Below are 19,059 nucleotides of genomic sequence, written 5' to 3'. Positions count from 1 at the left end.
GCACGCTGGAGGAACTATGTCTCTTGGCTGGCCCGGGAATGCCTTGGCATTCCCCCGGAGGAGCTGGAGGAAGTGTCTGGAGACAGGGAAGTCTGGGCATCTTTGCTTAGACTGCTGCCCCCGCGACCTGGTCCCGGATAAGCGGAGAAAAATGGATGGATGGATGGAGGTACAGTAAGTGAGCAATAATGAAACTATAATGTGGACTGAAGCACTTACTTAATAGCATAATTGAAGTCTCATTTCATAAATACAGTACCTAGCAATTTGACAGAGCTAACACAGGCATTAAATTAAAATTTACAATTGAATGCTACTGACATTTTTCTCCCTTTTTTATTCACTAGGCACCTACAAAGATTGGTGACTTCAAAGCAGTATCTGAAAATTTGGAGGCAATACTCAAAACCTGAAATGTCATATCAAATAGCTTTACCAACGTTGTGAGTCTGTAGTGTTTTCAGTTAAAAAGAAACGATGACGATTAGCTGTTTGTGATACACTTGGTATTTTTCTGTTAAAATCTGGCACTTTTCATGGGCAGAGGAGCCAAGATGCTTAAGTTTCATTTGGTAAATAGGGCAAACTTACAGTCTCATGTAGGGCCAGAGAGAAGCCCTTGTCTGTAGCAGTCTGATTTTGCTTATGCAACACATATGATGATGCCATCACTGAGTGACAAGATCAGGTAACAATGTTTAATTTAAAAGCTTAAGGGATGGACTATCAGGACAAAATGGCATTCCAGAATGGAGAGAAATTGCTCTGTGGGTGGGACTCACAGGATCCAAGATACAAAATTATCCTCTAATATGAGATTACAGGCTTGGTTTGGTCAACCACCACAAAGCCACCTCTGCTACTGGATTTCCAAGAGACCTAAAAAGCAATAATTTGTGACCCAAATGTCATGCTTGTCATTGCTTTTTAAACATGGATATATCATTTGAGCCAAACAGACAAACTCCATTCTGCTCTCTGTCATCCACTGGTATTCACTGCTCTGTTTAGTCTTGTTCAGCTTTTATTGTTCTGCTCTACTCTGCCTTCTTCTGTTTTTCTCTCTATACATTTCACTCAGCTCAAATGTAAATATCCTATAAGCATCATCACACAGCTCAGTGCCCTGCTGAGCAAAGAGCAAAAAAAGAAGAGAGGGAATGAAAGAGAGAGAACAGATAAATGTGTTCGCAGTGAGATTACCATGCCTCATAAACCCATAAACCCTGCAAGGAATCAGAGGGATGGAGAGGAGAAAGAAAAAGACAGAGATCTGAGGACAGAGGGAATTCAGCAAGAGATGCAAATATGGATGACGGTTAACAGCAGAATGAGAGCAGAAAACACAAAGAGGGAGGAAGAATGAAGATCAGGAAGGAACAGAGAGACTATCAGAAGGCAAAGATACTGAAAGGGAGAGATAGAGAGAGAAAAACAAATGTAAGCCCCTCAGGATTAACTCACTCATTTCTTTATAGGGAAGAATGGAAAAAAGAGGATTTCCACCTCCTATCCTCTGAGCCTCCCTCTGATTCTCTCTCTCCCTCTCCTATTCTGTCTCATATTCTAATATCTTTAGTCTGTATGCATCATGTTGGAACAGACTTGCTGATCTCACTAAAGCAGGAACACACATGGCTAACTGAGCTGGACACAAATCCCTCCCTGTTGCTCTCTTTCTTCCTATTTTTCCCTCCTGTTTCACAATTTTGGCAGCTCTTTTTATTTCTCCATCATCCATTATTTGTCTCTCATAAATCCACTTGTTTGTTGTGGACTTGAAGGCAGCATAAATTCTTTTTATACCTGCCGCTTTCTTCCTCATCTGTGGTAGTTTGGCAGCTAGCTGTGTAACTGTTGCATGGGGCAAATAACACACAACAGCACTCCTCATTGTTGTGGTCGGTTTAACGAGCTTTGCTAATAAGATGAACGAGCGTCCTGCTGATCGGTTAATGATGTGCACTGGTCCTCTGCAGCGCGTGACTGAAGGTTTACATGTGAAAATGCTCACCTGAAGGTTGATTTAATCAGGTTTCACACATGCTGGTCCTTCTACAGTTGTGAGGACACTCACTGACAAAACACATTCCCTAGCCTTAACCATAAATATCACAACCAAAAGCCAAACCCTTACACTCACCCTGTCCTTAAGCCACACATACAGTCAATACAGTAAGTTTTTCAATCTGATTTCTAATCTAACATGACTTCTTACTGTACAAGTAAAAATGTGTGTTGTTATATCAACTGTTTTATATGCTTGAAAGAATAAATCAAATCAAATCAAAAAGTAAACAGATTCTCAACTCACACTAATTCAGATACAACAAAAAATATCAACACAATAATTTAAATGATACATTTTTGGTTACAGCCATGGCTAAATGTGCACTGCTTCATACCTATTAGCACGATTATAAAAACACACTGTTGGCTTCTTTTGTTTTACTTTGAACTATTTGAAGTCTGTACTTAATCATCTTTAAACTGTGGATAGAAAAGTGCTCTACCAGTAGTTTTTAATATCAAAAGTAATTAAAACTGACATTTTTTTGGCTAATCTTTCCTCTGCCATTTTCTTTCTAACATGGACTTAGTGTCCTCAGATTCCAAATAAAAAAACTGATGTATGAAGTACTGAAGTATGACCATATACCAAGGTGATTTTTCGGTGTGATTTATGAACCAGTTTGTACCTTTTTGCAGTGTTAGCAGTTCAACTTGGTTAAAACCCTCTTGTCAAGACATTTCCTACACATGTGAGGATCACAGTAGCTGTCAGTGCAAAGCTGGATGCTTATACATTGCTGTTGAAATGGGACAGAAAACACAGACTCCAGCTGTGAAACAGCTGTAACGTGAATCACGTTGTGAATCTCAAGCCACTGCAGTAGCGCCTCAAACTTCTCTCCTTTGCTCTTGATAATGACTATTCTTTTTCCTTCTTCTTCATTTTACTCCTATAAAACTCCTGTACCCCTTCTTATCTGTTCTGTTAGTACTTGCTTTAATTTTGTGGCCGTTCTTTTCTTCATCCATACAATAAATCGGGATTTTACTTCTGCAGTGAAACTGACAAAGTGGCTGATTTAGATTCTTGCATATGGCTTCATTCATTGCGAAACCGATGCCTAATCTGATATTTTGGATAATCTCACATAATATAAAGTCATCTGACTGTCCTAATAGTCAGTCCTCCAAAGTTGTTTCATTGTGTTTCTGCATTTTTAAGGATGAGATTTGGCATAGCCCCACAGACTTTAGTGCAGAGGTATAAATCTTACTTACTTTTTTCTTGTGGTTATGTGGCCTCACTTTCCCTCTCTCCTACCTTTCTTCGCTTCTTTGTGGGTGTCTGTCCCTGCTCTCCGAGCCTTTAAGAATCTGAGGTATTTTATTTTTCCTTTAGCCTCAAATCAATTCCAGATGCCACTGTTTCCTGCCTCCCCTACCTCTTTCTTTCTCTGCCTCCCTTAGGGGCTATAGACCAAAAACCACACACACAAACAGAAATGGAGTGAGAAAGATGGAGTGAGCAAGAGGCATATAGAGTCTCAGGTTTTGCTTGCTTTTCCATAGCATATATTCTTCAAATTTCCATCCCTCCCCTCTTTCTATTCCAGGAATTGTGTGTCTTTGTGTGTATTTTATCATGACTGAGCAGCATCTTTTCCCAGTAACTATTCCCCTTTTTCTTCCTGTGCCTTGGCACGTCTCCTGACATGCTCATCTGTCTTTGTATCTCTCAGATTAAAGGGTGTGGTGACAGGGTCATGAATCTCTTGTGATGGAAAGTGTGTGCATCTGTGAACTCTGAACCTCTGCAGATGTCCTCAATGAGATGATTTTGAAATGCTTCATTCATTAACCATGTGTAGATGTGTACACACATGAAGATGAGTGGATGACTGATTCTGGACATCTTTGAAAGCAGTGCAAGAAAATGTCTGGCTGCATCTGATGGTCGTCTTCTCATAGTGAGAAGAAAAGTAAATCTGGACGAACAAGAATGAAAAAGAAAACAAACCTGTGATCTTCTGCAGCACCATGTGATTATACATGTCCAATTTCCATTCCTAAGTATATTCTAAAAGTCTTCCACAGTAATTACAGTATTGTAGTAACGCTGTAATGCAAAGCTATAATTACTGCATGGGATCCTACTGGACTGTGGCAGAAAAAAGAGAAAGAGGAAAGAAGAAGAGGAAAAATGTGAAAGTAGGAGAAAGAAACTGGACAATATAAACAGCAGAAAAGAAGAAAGAAAAGGGGAGACCAAGGCAGAGAAATAATGAATGCGCCAGTTGCCCTTCAACACTACATTTATAAGGTTTCTATTTTAGTCAGTAACAAGTCTATTTTAATGTAATCATTCATACATTGCCTCTTCTCTTTATTTCTCAAACCTCTGATTCCAATGTCGGCCATTTTGGAGATTACTCGACACGGAGTGAAAGGCCTAATGTTCACAAAGTTAAAACCTAACCAAAGGATGAGCAAAATGCTACTAAAGCAGGATAACAGGAGCTGCATTTTTAACGGCATCTCATCAGCTGCTCATTTAGAAGAGCACAAATAACAAATTGGTTTGATCATCAACTTATTTTCAGCCCTTAAAAGTTTAAAGGCCAAATCAGGAAGAGCAGAATGATGCACCTTGCTGAAATCCCCATCCCATTAAAGGCATTGTTCATGCTTTCATTGGGTTTCCTGTATTGAAAATATTCTTTCTTTCCTGAATTCACTGCTTTTTATATTTCAGTGAGGATGCAGCGGTTTGAATTTTGCTGTGAGTTGCAGCTGCAGTGATGTGAAATTATGATTGGTGTTTGTAGGGGTGAACCACAGTCACGGTGTTAGAAAACTGTGAAGAATATTAGTCTGAGCATCTATTAAAAGGCACAAAATGTTTGCCAAATGATTTTCAAAAGCCTTTTCTTTCATTAGCAGAGAAAATTGTTTACACAAAGGTCACCACAAGCTCTATATTATTTCTGTTACAATTAGCATGATTCTCAGTAACGCTAATCAAAATAAAATAAATCTCAAAATATACATGTAAACCAAGTTTATTTTCCTGAAATAAATAATTTAGCTTTAGGTGTGAACAATGACAGTTAATTATGTGCTAGTTGGCTGAATACAACAAAAACAAGTTTTGTGTGCTGTACCTTTATACACATGTGGCTGTGATGTTACTGACATCCAACAAAGACCTGCTATTAGAAGACATAAAACAAAGGAAGGACACTTCGGTTGCCACTCCTCTTCCTGTCGGCAACATGGATTCAACTCTCTTTCACTCCCCTCCTCATCTCTTCTGTTATAATCAACTGTTTGACAAAGCAGAAATTCTGTGCGAGCCTAACAAATGGCCTGCATATAAACGGCACAATCGTAAGATTACATTTCCTAATACATAAAGCTTAGGTTTGTTCTGGACAAGAACATCCAGTACTTCATTCCCTTTCATGTAAAAGGATACTAATGACGTTAAAGTGAGGTTGATTAGACATAATAGTACATGAAGAAACCGTGTATGCGTGTGTGCGTGTGTGAAAACGGCAGACGCGGGGTCTTGTGGGTGGTAATTAGCACCTCAGTTTCACTAATGGCTTAACAGGAATCAGCAACCTCTACACACACACACACACACTTATGACACACAACAGACACTGACATTCGAGCACACATACATACAGTACAGGCATACTATACACACAGACTGTGAAGACCAACTTTGCAGTAACTGTGGGTTTTTATTTTTGGCTCTGTGTGCTGTTGTTGCTAGCCTCTCATTAATACCTATTTTCGCAAATGCTGAGAAAGCACTGCAGCTCTTTCTTTGTAACTGCTTCACCCCACACACTCACACAGGCCTATTAGTTCCTCTAATTGAAAGGCAATTAGGCCCCAGGTTTCATAGTGTGAGCTAAATGCTGGGTGTCTGTTTTCAGCTCTGCTCTGTTTTTAAGCTTTTAACAGACCACAAAGAGCCGGCCACTGAAACGAGACACCCAGAGTGAACTTTAATACACTAATCCTGTGTCTCTGTGCATCTTTGTGCCTTTCAGCTTTGTGTGTCCCGTTCTGTCTCTCACTCTGTAATCCTGGGTTTTCTTTTTTTTTAATTTTTGCCAAAATAAAAACAATGCTGATCTTGCTATTTACCAAGACTATACTTTAGCATAAATCTTTTTTCTTTCTATAATTTTCAACTCATTTGCTTCATACCACCAGATGGAAACTTCCACAGTTTTGCAACATTTCAAAGGTTTGTGTAAAATCATGCATTCATAGACTTCTTACAAACAGGTATTAAATACTACAGTGCCTCTGTGCTTGCTCTTGTTGCTAGTGTTGGCTGCTGCTCCTCGTCTTCTCCTACATCTATCTTTTCGTGACCCTCTCCTGCTGCTTCAGCAACACTGGGTGAAGACTGGAAATAGTCAAAACAAATTACTTGGACAGCTAATCACATTGGTCAGGCTGTTCAGCTTTCCCACGTGTGTTTTTCAATAGTCCCCTGGACCGAGGGAGCGAACATTCAGCGTTGTGTTAAAAACACAAGCAGAAAGAAGGAGCTGTTCACAGATGTCTGTTGTCCCAGTGCATGTGTGAGTGTGTGAGAGAGAGAGAAAGGGATAGCGGGGTGAGGAGCGGCTGAGCGAATCAATGCACTGGATGCAGATTTATTAAGAAAGCGAGGTAATCTACCTTAGACTGCATCGTCCTCTCAGACAGAAACTGAAATAATAAAAACGACTGGTCAAATATACTTGGGTGGCTGCTAGCATACCTGGGTGGCCCGCCCCAAGTAAAGTCTGTGTGTGTGAAACACTGCAATAGCCAGTGGTTGTGTTAAACTCAGCCTGGTTAATTTACTACAAATGACTCAAGCTAAGTACATGTTTAGACCAAAACAATCTTTATAGCATCTTGATGCAATGATGATGAAGCAGGGTAATGTTACAGTGTTAGCCATACTGTACATATAGGTAGAGTTGTTTGTTCATCCCGGTTTTGTTACTTCATTGTCTCAGACAAATTGTAGCTCCCAGCGAAGCAGTGGCTGACAGTTCTCTGCTGCAGCCTTGGTTCATGTCAGAAGAGACCGTGCCAAATGACACCAGTGTGGTAGGAACAAGCAATGATACAGTGGCTGTGGGAACACAGAAGGGACAAGTGTCGCCTTCAGGCTATGCTGTGGGAACAAACGACACATTTACATTCATTTCCGGCCACTTAGCTAATTCAGACCTAATCTGTTAGTTCCGTGGCTTGGAGACAGTCGATATTCACCAGGGTCAGCTCCAAACAGAAGCAGCAAACTTACCAAATGTGTCAGCATTTCAGCTGTGTAACGATAGTGAATGGCAAGTAATGGCAGTCACGACGTCCACTATTTTACTTGGCTCAAACCCCCTTTGAGTCATATGTGCTTTAAGGATAAATAATAATAAATGTTGCCAAACAATACCCACATAATTCCATAATAATGTCCTTATTCTATAGACGAATGTGGGAATGTTTTGAGATCAAGTTTGATTTTCCAGATCAGACCTTGTCCAATGTACAAAGAGGCTACAGAATGAAAATTCACAACAAATACAGCCCTGCCTGTACACCATTCTTTTTTAATTCTCATATGTATGTATGATCCTGTTTCTACACACAGAACATGAATTAATGAATCACCGTTTTTACTGCTGACCTCTAGAGAGAGGAGGAGAGAAGGTTTGAGCAGAAGGAAAACAGCAGGGCCAAGTCTGATTTTCCGTCTCTGTACAGCTCCCATGCATTTTCTACTGCTATTTTAATGGCTGCTGTTGTCTCATAGAGAAGAGAGAAGTAAAGGCACAGCCCGGACAGGGACTGATACAGAGAGTGCTGAGAGAAACAAATAGGGAGGAGAGAGGCAGAGACATGGTGGGAGTGATAGGAGAACGACAACAAAACAGCTGAGTTTTAGAGACAAGACTCCCACATGTTTAAGACTGAGAATGAGAAAAATGCACCACAGTGGATGCACTGAAAAATTTTGAGAAAATACTGTGTATTGAACTTCAGGTTTTGAATCCTGGTTTGATCTTGAAATGATTCTTCAGAAGGTGTATCTGTTGCAGTGGGTAAAGGGAGAAATACACTTCAGCAACAGCACAGCAGTGACTGCACTGATTAAATTTTATAGGCCTATAACTCAGTGTTGTGTATCAGTAAGTATGGCTGAGAATTTTAAACAAGCCACCACATTTCTCATTGTTGGAGAATGCACCACTGAGAAATGTTTATTGTGTTGTTGGTTGATAGCGTCAAAAAAGTTTAAAAGCATATAACATTGTGTTGTAAATCACATTCATTCAAAATCTGACATAAGCATTGTAGTCTCACATCACGTGAGTGGAGGCTGGAGAAGCAGACTAGTGTTAGCTAAAATAGGAACAATGGTAAAGGCTCCAAAAGAAAACAGAAGAATTGTCTCCACTCACCCACAGGTGGTGGAATACTCATACAACATGCTGTGTTTTGGCTTTAGAAATAATGACTGTGATTGCAGCTAGGCCATGACACCTATTCTGACTGAGAAGGCACAGACATGGCTAGAGACAAAGGAGAAACAAAGAGAGCACAACAAAAAGGAAATGCATTTTCTACCCAACATTACACTAAACAAACAAGTTTTCAGTGCAGACCCGGAATAGAGCGACTGTTTGCTAATCATTATGATCCATAGTGCGATGGGCTTTGGAAGAAGGATGAAGGAGATGAAAGGACTGATTCTTTCGAAAACAAAACCTGTACAGACTTCTGAACTGTGTTTCACTCATCTCACTCACTACAGAAAAAGTAGTAGCAGGAAAATTTACTTCAATGCTTCTAATAGTGACACCAACTTGCATACAAACCTGAGATGCACACGAACCCATAAGCTCACACACACACACACCTTCTCATAGCCACATGCAAATTGTCGTGTATATACAGACATATTTAAAAATACTTTATTAGTTTTATGAATACACTGGTGTGACTGGTCAGTTAGTGACGATATGTCAGCCAATAGGCCATGTCACGTGGTTTCTGGTTTTTGTTTACTTCGCCACTCTGACCTCGGTGTTAGTGAATGACTGAATCAATGCATCATAGCAGTCTAGTCCAAGACTTGATTCACAGACTGCAGCTCTACTCTTGAGTCATGTATTCAGACAGAGGAAGTGGTCTGGCCAAAAGGCACGCTCGCCCTCGGGAGCCATTATCACTCTCTTTCTCAATCTCTGCCATTAGAGATGTAAGCAAAGGAAAAGAAAGCAGCAAACCTGCTAAAAACCACTGATGTACAGAACTGTCCAGAATCCCCAATCTATAAACACTGATATTTTTTTTTTACTTTTAACTTAGGCATTAAAACTAAGGTGTGTCTCCTGTGAGTGTATAAAAAGATGCCAAATGGATGGAAATAATTTATTTGAATTTGACAGCAAGGTCATTTCATTGTCATGAAGCAAGTCTCAGGTTATCATATTCACAGTCACTATGCGTATTACTGAGTGGTCAGTGTGTACAATGCTATCAAACTGTTTTATTATTACTGTTTTGTATGTGTGTGACTCGACAATGTTTGAGCCAAACATCAGGTGGCTGGTAGCAGCATATCAGGATGTTGGCTAAAGCAATTTATTTTGGACTTGTGTTATTTTACATGTTGAATAAAGCTGACGTTTAATTTGACATAAATGACAGTTTGAGGGTCTGTTAATGGATTGTGCATAGCAGGTGTCAGCTCATGCACAACAAGTGCACACCAGGGTATGTAATTGTTTTGGTGCTGTTGTTTTTAGGGATTCTTTCAAGTGTTAGCTCATCCTGGCAATTGCAAGTGACAACCTCCGAGAATAGATATTGTTAGTTTCTGCTTTAATTTTGTTATAAACTGTTAAACCAATTCTAAATTTCTCAACTCAAAGATGACATAAAAAACTGTATAGAAAGAATCCGCTCTTTACACAGGCTAACAGTGCCTTGACTGTTTTGTTTAGGCCTTTGCAGTTTTGGGTAAAATTGACAAATTAAGCAAGATCCCCCCCATATACTGTAGCTCTGTCTTCTCAGTCTTCACTGGTCCAATTTGTCACTGCTTTCTCTGCAATCTTTAATGTTTTCCTCAAGATATGTTGTGTCAAGCAGTAGCAAAGATGAAACATCTTTGAGGCTTACAGATAAATTCAAGAAGAAAAACACATTCAACTACACATATCAGTCAGAGGACTCAAGAATAATTAGCCAGATGATGAGCCAATATATAATTAACTGTATACAGGCAGAAACAGAAGACAAAAAGAAACTCAGAAGTATGAGGTAAATAAAGGAACAGAAAAAGAAGAGTCCCTGACAGACCAGCTTTAGATAAAGAATTAATCTGTTGTTTCTGTAAAGGGATTTGTACACAGAATCTATTACTTTGCATCTGACATGCGTTTGAATGATTCTGGAATACTAAAGGCTTCGATGCAATTATTTTGTGGTCTAATTGGACTGTATTGGCATTGTTCAGTGAAAAAGTGATAACAGTACCAAGTATATCTGTTCTGTTGAAACTGTCAAAGTCAATGTAAAGAAATGCAGCAGAACCACACTTATGACCATGGCCGCTAGAGGCCAAATCACCATTAGTCCTCTAAGATCTTGGCATCTTTTGACTCATTCCTTCATTATGCTAATCAAGTTTGTTTTACTGCATGCTTATATATCTGGACCTTTCATTAAAACTGCATTTAGCATTTCATTCGCATCCATCTAGCACAGGGTTGGGCAAACTTTTTGGCTCAGGGGCCACATTGACTGAGAAAATTTGACAGACGGGCCGGGCCAGCACCAGATGCATACATATCAAACATAAACATATAAAAGGCATTACAGTGTTAACACTTACATTCACTTTTAGTGGGAACAGTGTTGTTGATCACCCTTTTTTGCCAGTGCATCGTGTTAGTTTTGTTGTGGCAATTCTCAGACCAGATCTGAGGTGTTCATCACTCAACTGGGATCTGTGGGGTGCTTTGTTGGTGTTCATCACACTAAAAGTCTGTTCACACACAGATAGAGCCAAACAACACCAGCGTCCTCTGTGCCATCTTCTGGATGTTTGGAAATTTGGCTGCACTTAATGAAGGATAAAACTCATCCAGTTTAAGAGAGTTGAACTTCTCCTTTAAGACGGTGTCACATTGGAGATCAATCAGTTCCAACTGCAACTCCTGTGGCGCCGTTTCGGGGTCTTGTGTGAAGGGACATGACACCAGCTGAAGTGACTTGTCAATTTTTCCAAAATCGGAGAACCGAGGCAGAATTCTCTGTGCAGGTCGTCCAGTGATTTCCTGTATTTTTTCACATGTCGAGGGGCCTCTTTCAGCATAGCCGGTGTGGGAAAATGAGTAAATGACTTATTTGACATTTGCTTTGAGAATATAGCTAGTTTGGTTTTGAAGGCTCTGACGTTTGTGAACATCAAAGACACAAAGTGTCACTCAACTCAGGAAAATTGTCAGCTTTCTCAAGTGGCTCCAAAAATGAGCTAATCTCCTGTTTGAGCTCCCACACTCGTTGACATACTTTCCCCAAACTTAACCAGTGGACATTAGAGTGATAAAGCAAGTCCTGGTGATCAGCATCAGTTTCTTCAAAAAACCTAATAAACTGACGATGCTGAATCCCCTTGCTCAAATAAAGTTGACGAGTTTTAAAACTGTCTTCACTACGTGGTCAAGCTGCAGTACGGATTTACACAGTGCTTCCTGGTGGATTACGCGGTGTAGGAAAATGACCTCCTGCTTAAGGTTGTCCTCTTTCACTTTCTCCTGGATTTTTTTGAGCAGCTCGAACATTTTTTCCAGTCAGATTTGGCGATCCATCTGTGGTAACGTTGGCAAGTGTACTCCAAGGTAGCTTGTGCCTCTCGATGACCCCCGACACTCTGTCATACAAGTCCTCTTCCCGCGTTTTCCCCTTTAGGGGATTCCATGGCCAAAAACTCCTCCATTAACTCAAAATTGTCATTAATCCCTAAAAGCTGAGTGGTGTCCTTTATGTCATTACTTTCGTCCAGTGCCAAGGAATATAATGTAAATGACTCCGCCTTTTTTGTTTAGCTTGCTAGCTAAGTCTTCGTCAATTAGCTCAACACGACGAGTCACTGTCCTGCGTGATAAGCTAATTTTTTCAAATTTGTTCTTGCTCTCAGGACACAAGATACCTGCTGTGTCTACCATGCACTTATTGAGAAACTCCCCTTTGGATAAAGGCTTGCTGGTCTTTGCTAATTTGAATGCCAGCAAATAACCTGCCTTCGTGCTTGATTCTTGGATGGCAGTTTGTCAGATAAAGGTGTTTTGCTGAGCCTGCAAACTAGCTGCCAGCCTCTGAGCAGTAGCTGTCCGTTCTTGCGTTGACTGGTTGTTAGCACAATTAGCATGCTTGGTGGAAAAGTGTCGGCTGATGTGGCATTCCTTTAAAACCGCAACAGTTTCTTGGCAAATAAGGCATATAGCCTTTGACTGGACTTCAGTAAAAAAAATATTTAGTTGTCCATTCCTTATTGAACACTTGGCACTCACTGTCGACTTTTCTTTTCTTGGGCCCACTCATTGTTGCAGGTGGGTTCAGAGCAGTAGCAGAGTAATAACAGAGAGTAGCTCGGGCTACGCAAAATCAAGTCAATGTATCCCTGCGCCTAATGCGCCAACTGGTGGAATGCCAGGCATTACAGGACAAGGTCAAATGAATGCAGTCATAATCATGATATGAATTGATTTGGGCAATTCTGTACCAATCTTCAGCGGGCCTGATTAAAAGGAACAACAGGCCGGATGTGGCCCGTGGGTTGTAGTTTGCCCACCCCTGATCTAGAGTTTCTTGCAGCGAGCAAGTCTTGATTCAGGACTGTTGTTGGACACTACTGAATATTCTACAGATTAAACTTCCTCTTTCTCCTGCTGATTCATTTGCTCCAGATACACAGATGCCTGAATCACCATGTGTACAGTGACCAGTGGGCTTTTAACAGCTCAGACTAAAATGTCAACTGTGTTTGAGAGGAGTCACAATACAAAGTCTGCCTTTAATGCCCTTAATATGTTCTCATGTTTACTTTACTTTCATTTGAAAGGAATTAAAATAGAGCAATGCTGCGACTCTGTTGCTCGCAAGCTGTACCTCCCACTCCCAATGAGTCTGTGTCTAATTGAATTAAAGCTAATGGGTTTACAAACAGCATTGTCTGCATAATTAGTACAATGTTCTAATCAACACAACAACCATTTAAAAAGTCAGATCTCCAACTGCAGTCATTTAACAGTATCCTCTCTAACTGACAGGAATGAATGATTACAGAACTGTTTGCTGTCAGTGATAAATTAAACCACTTATTAAAAGCCATTTAAAAGCAGAAATCATATTAAACTGAATGTGAATTTGCTCATGCTTTTTTAAACTGTGTGTGTGTGTGTGTGTGTGTGTGTGTGTGTGGCAATGCAGGGAGCAGGGATTTGTCAGGATTACAAACTTCATGCCACACCAACCCATTGTTTACTGTTTAAACTGGACACTGTCTCTGAATGTATGTTATTTATATTCAGGCTTTATGACTGGAGGAGAGAAGGTGTGAAGGAATTGTAAAAGGGAAGAAGAAGAGGAAGCAAAGCGACGAGAAGGGAGGCAGTAACGTGATGAATATCCATAGCTTCAGGCTTCATCTCAGCCAATGAACTAGAGGTTCATCAACAACACTTCCTTAGCAAAACTGAAACAGAAAGTAGAAGGCGCGGCAAAGTTCACAGTTGCTCGGCTAGGGCAAGATGGCGATGCTGGTGATGAAACGGCAGGGCCTTGGGCTGCTGAGGGCCTTCTTGGTGTTGGTGGGAGTTTCCGCGCTCTGTGGTGTGGCATTAGGAACCCGGAAAGGAAATGCTTCATTGGATCAAAGGGGCCACAGACACAGACATTCAGGTAGGAAAAAGCAACAAGGACTCCTTTCTTTTTGCTTTAACATGTGGCATGTAAAAAGGATTTTTCCTCATGTGGCTGATCATACAACCCTAAAGTGTAACTGTAATATATTCTAAAATAAAGTACAACCTTGCTTTTGCTCATCAAAACACAGATTGCTTCACACATGCATGCAACTCTCTTGTCACTGTATAAAACCGACAATGGCCCCTTCTCTCAATTCTTAGTCTTTGTGACCATGATTCACTTTGTAACTCACAATTGTGTTGGTCCATTTTTAATGATTACCATACAGGAATGTTGCCATCAATTCCAAACTATGAACCAATGTTAAATTAAAAGTTAATTTCCATCTACATTTGCAAAGTGGAAAGACACTTAATTTATATTTTCTTATAAAAATGTGACTTATTCTGGACAGTTTTATTCTGGCCATCAGGCCTTCTGAATATCTTGGTGTATCGACACTTTGATTTTATGCCCTTGTGTTTGATCCTATTACAGTTTCAGTGTTTGTGTTTTACCTTGACGGAGACGGCAAACTTTTACTTTGTAATTAAATGTTTTTCCCCATTGAGACACCCCTCAGTTACAGACGTTCAGAGTTTAAGTTCCGCAGTAGGAGCCACCTAACAATCTAGTTGCTGAAGCATGTGTTGTTCACTCCACACGCCCACATTTCCTCAGCTGGGTTTTAAACCAGTGACCCAGGAGGTTACTGCTTCCCACCCACTTTTGAGTTCAGTCTACTGAAGCTATTCCAGTTGTACTTGTGGTGATAATTCATTCATTAGGTGACCTAAATGCCCCTTTTTATTTTTGCTTCTATCCATTTAAATATTTGAATGAAAGCCTGCACTAAATGTGTGTTGCAGACTTAAAATGGTTAACACAAAAATAACTTCCTGGCTTACTGAAATGCATTGACTGTTTTTGTGCTTGTAGGTCATTTGTCGCCGCACAGACACAGACAGAGGACGGGGAAGGAGGGACAAGTGCTTCACAGGTCCAAACGAGGATGGGTCTGGAATCAGTTCTTTGTCATTGAGGAATACACTGGACCTGACCCGGTTCTGGTGGGCAGGGTGAGTATAGTGTGAGTCACAGTATTCTCTTCTCGAGTCAGACTTACTGAATAACAGTGTAAAATATGGCTTGCTTTTTAATTAATCATAACATCACATTTCATAATCTAGGGTTTTTAAAGGAAGGACAAGTGTTTAATTCAATGTGAGCATTCTTCAGTTTAATTTGATTCCAGTGGTTTGAATCTGAAACTTATTAGTGTTCGTTTGTCTCACCCAGCACAGACTGGTCCGTCTGTCTCAGCCTTTTAGCTGCTTTAGTTTGTAGACTTGAAAAGTAGAAGCATCATGTCACATGTCAAGCAGAAAAACATCCAGTTTAATGTTAGACAGTTACCTGTTTAACTCTGTAACCACCCGTTTGTCAGTCCATCTTTTGAAGTTCCATATGAAACCTACATGTTGTCAGCACTAAACATGCCCTACCGCTGCATGTTATTGTGTCTGTTTTCTTTCTGGTTTGTCTCACCCTCTTCTTGTCTCCTCAGCTCCACTCAGATGTAGACTCAGGAGATGGCAACATCAAGTACATCTTGTCAGGCGAAGGCGCAGGTACCATCTTTGTTATTGATGACAAGACAGGAAACATCCATGCCACAAAAACCCTGGACCGCGAGGAGCAGGCCCAGTACACTTTAACAGCCCAGGCCGTGGCCAGAGACACTAACAAGCCTCTGGAGCCTCCATCACAGTTCATAGTGAAAGTTCAGGACATCAATGATAACCCTCCTGAGTTTCTACACGGGCCGTACTATGCCAGGGTGCCTGAGATGTCCAATGTTGGTGAGTAGTGAAGAAAGGGTAAAGCAAGAGGCTATGTTTGGTTGGGGTTGACAGCAGTGCAGACTAGGACATCATCTAGGACGGTGCACATTACCTAAACATGTTTACTTGCAGCGAGTTGTCCAGTATAAATGTATCTGGTTGAAATTTTAGTCCTTATTTCATATGAAATCCAAACTGATGATTCAGTATTACGAACAGACTAGAAAATTTCTCTTTAAAACTTTTTTAAATGATGCATTTTAGTTTGTCATTACTAAAGTTGACCCCTATCTTAAAGTGATGAGAAACATCACAGCAGATTTGTTTTCTTTCCACATATAATTTCACGACAGCGATTCAGAAGAGATCATCGAATCCAATCTTTTTGTACAGAAAGGCTCTCCATTGAACACTGGGTGACATTTTTTATTAATGAAGTCGCTGGTGGAGTTCATAGTCGGTGTTGTTTGTCTGCTAAACAGCCTTTTTCATACATTATTAATTGTAACTGAAATCTGAACACAGGGAGAGTGACAGAGAAATAGATACCAGACAGTGTCAACAGCTGAAATATCCAGCTTCTAAAACACATTTTCATTTTAATCTTCAACAGAGGACTCAACTTTAGTTGAAAGGCAGCTGTAATTTGACCAAACACGTCAATGTACCCTAATGGATATCAAAATTAGAAAATATCAAGAAGGCAGTCTCTTTTCCAGCATTGTTGGTAATTGATCCTCTACACTTAATGTAGCTGCCACACTGAAACCAGGATGAAATGATCCTTGATTACAGTTACATATCCAGCAGATTTCCTATGGTGGGCACATACTGTAGCTGAAACTGGAAACAGCAAATGTGGAACTGAAAGTAAGACTAAAGTAGCTGACTGAACAAGAATACTCTGGGGTTAGTAATACGATGCACCCACAGGGCCCAGCCAGTATCATCCAGTTGCAAAGACAGCACCAGACATTTTGGACCTGCAGTACAGGGCACCCTGTGCCACCCACAGGTGTTGAATATACAGTAAGAGGTCCAGATTGAAACTACATGTTCATTGCTTCACAAAAGGAAAGAAAAAGCTTTTCAGATTTGCACCACCTGCTGGTATCAAGGCAGCTGCAAATGTTTGTCATATACTAGGAAGCCTACAAAGCATAGACACATATCTCAAGCTCACTAAGCCACACACTCACGACAGACTTCAAAGATTGTCCTGCTGATTTGTGTGTGCAAAGAAAAAGCAGGTGTAAGAGAAAAAAAAGCCAAATTAGGGAAAAATACTGTTGGGTTTGTAGGTCCAACCTGCTGGTCAGAGAACAGTTTTTGTTTTATCTCATCTGAAAAAGAAAATTTTAGCAACTATGCAAAGTTAATAAAATGTATTTCACACCTGCAAATGAAATTTATTTGGCTCACTCACTCAGCTTAAAAATGTCAAGTTCAGCCATCAGACACTTGCTAAAAGTGAACTGCTGCTGTTGAATGAAAACACATTTTCAACACGTCCATTTTCTAGGGACTAAGATTAACGGTCTTGTCTTTGAGCTTGACAACTATACACTTTTCAGATTATCCAATGGCTTTTGAAAGGGTTTCATAAATGCAAGGTTTGTTGAATTCTGCCAGTGCATTGAAGAAATATGTTTTATTAAAACATTAAAAAAAAAAAATCACCAAAATAGGAGAGTGGATGTTTCCACCCGACACTGATGAAATGTAGAGAAATAACAGTGGAGACCAGCCCCAGAGGAGCAGTTCAGCTGTAGTGTCTGACAGAGAGGAGAATGTTTTTTATTCCCTTTTCCCATCCAGTCTGTGCAGGCAGGTGAACTGGCACACACTCTGTGACAAGCTTGTTTATCAAACCTTTCACTGAGGTAGAATCATCTCCTGACTTATCTGTCATGTCTGTCCTATAGGTACATCAGTGATGCAGGTGACAGCGACAGATGCTGATGACCCTACCTACGGCAACAGTGCCAGGCTGGTATACAGTATACTGCAAGGACAACCGTATTTCTCTGTGGAGCCTCAAACAGGTGAAAAGAGAACCCCGCCTTGAGTGTGCAACAATCTACACTGCAATCAGATACTGGCTTACTGATGCAGTGTCACACAAGACAAACAACATTAATTTATGCTACATCACTGGACAACATCCAACAAATAACAATAAAACATCACCTAAGGATAAGGTACCACTAAGCAGCCACACTTTGGTAAGAATATGCTCAGGAAGCCTGATAGCTATGGGCCTTCACAATAAGTTGTGCAAAATGCATATGTGAGTTTTAGTTTGAAGGAGTCACTGCAAAATCTTGGCATGATTGTGTATCCCAGCACTACTGTATAAACCACAAGCCTGGCACGAGGCACCTTGTGGAAACTGCTTGTCACTAAGACCAAAATGAAAATCAGTTTGTTTCTGCAATATTTTACCCTGTAGCACTCGTAATGTAAAAAGCTAAGAACTCACAGCTGCAGGGGCTGTGTGACAGCACATCCTTCCCACTGAAACTGCTGAGGAGAAGAAGACATCGTTGTAAAAATAGGTCCCCAGAGGACATTCAGTCTAGTCGCTGCAGAGGCTTAATATTTGGGTTTGGCATTAAAAGAAGAAATGGGATGTATGGAGAGAGTTTAGGGCAGACATGGAGCTATGTTGGATCAGAGGGAGTGAAGAAGAAGAAAGAGAGAAAGGTTAGGGTGGAGGAGGAGAGAGAAATTAGTTTGGAGAGAGTGAGTTCATGGAAAGAGAGTGGTTAGGCCACAGAGAGGGAGAGAGATTTGGGCAGAGTAAATCTGGCTAATCAAACCAGTGTTGGGTATTTCACTGGCTCAAATCCAGAGCTCACATTTCTAATTGGTTTGGAGATTATCAGCTTTTCATGCTGTCACACACACACGGTTGGTATAATATGACAGCAGACAGCCTGAGCTTCCCAACACAGCATCCAGACGTGGAGAAAGGAAGAGAGAGTTGGACAGATTGCATTCACTGAGGCCTGAAATGGACAAAAATAAGACTTTATGTTAATGATAAGTGATCGTCCATCCATCCATTTTCCTCCGCTTATCCGGGACCGGATCTAAGCAAAGATGCCCAGACTTCCCTGTCTCCAGACACTTCCTCCAGCTCCTCCGGGGGAATGCCAAGGCATTCCCGGGCCAGCCAAGAGACATAGTTCCTCCAGCGTGC

At 40.7% G+C, this 19,059-nt stretch overlaps 1 protein-coding gene across 2 annotated transcripts in view; it reads left to right on the top strand.

The window, feature by feature from the left end:
* Positions 1-19,059, top strand: part of cdh11 (cadherin 11, type 2, OB-cadherin (osteoblast)) — a 78,272-nt gene that overhangs the window by 38,237 nt on the left and 20,976 nt on the right. For both annotated transcript variants that reach the window (XM_020601559.1, XM_020601560.1), the window contains exons 3-6: positions 13,635-14,004; positions 14,950-15,089; positions 15,578-15,872; positions 17,780-17,899. In XM_020601559.1, the coding sequence (XP_020457215.1) occupies positions 13,854-14,004; positions 14,950-15,089; positions 15,578-15,872; positions 17,780-17,899 (706 nt within the window). In that variant the 5' untranslated portion in view covers positions 13,635-13,853. The remainder of the gene's footprint in view (positions 1-13,634; positions 14,005-14,949; positions 15,090-15,577; positions 15,873-17,779; positions 17,900-19,059) is intronic.

Source organism: Monopterus albus, unplaced genomic scaffold (genome assembly GCF_001952655.1).
Source record: "Monopterus albus unplaced genomic scaffold, M_albus_1.0 scaffold52.1, whole genome shotgun sequence".
Classification (NCBI taxonomy): Eukaryota; Metazoa; Chordata; class Actinopteri; order Synbranchiformes; family Synbranchidae; genus Monopterus; species Monopterus albus.
Note: the sequence above shows the minus strand (reverse complement) of the source record. Positions and strands in the feature narration are given on the sequence as shown.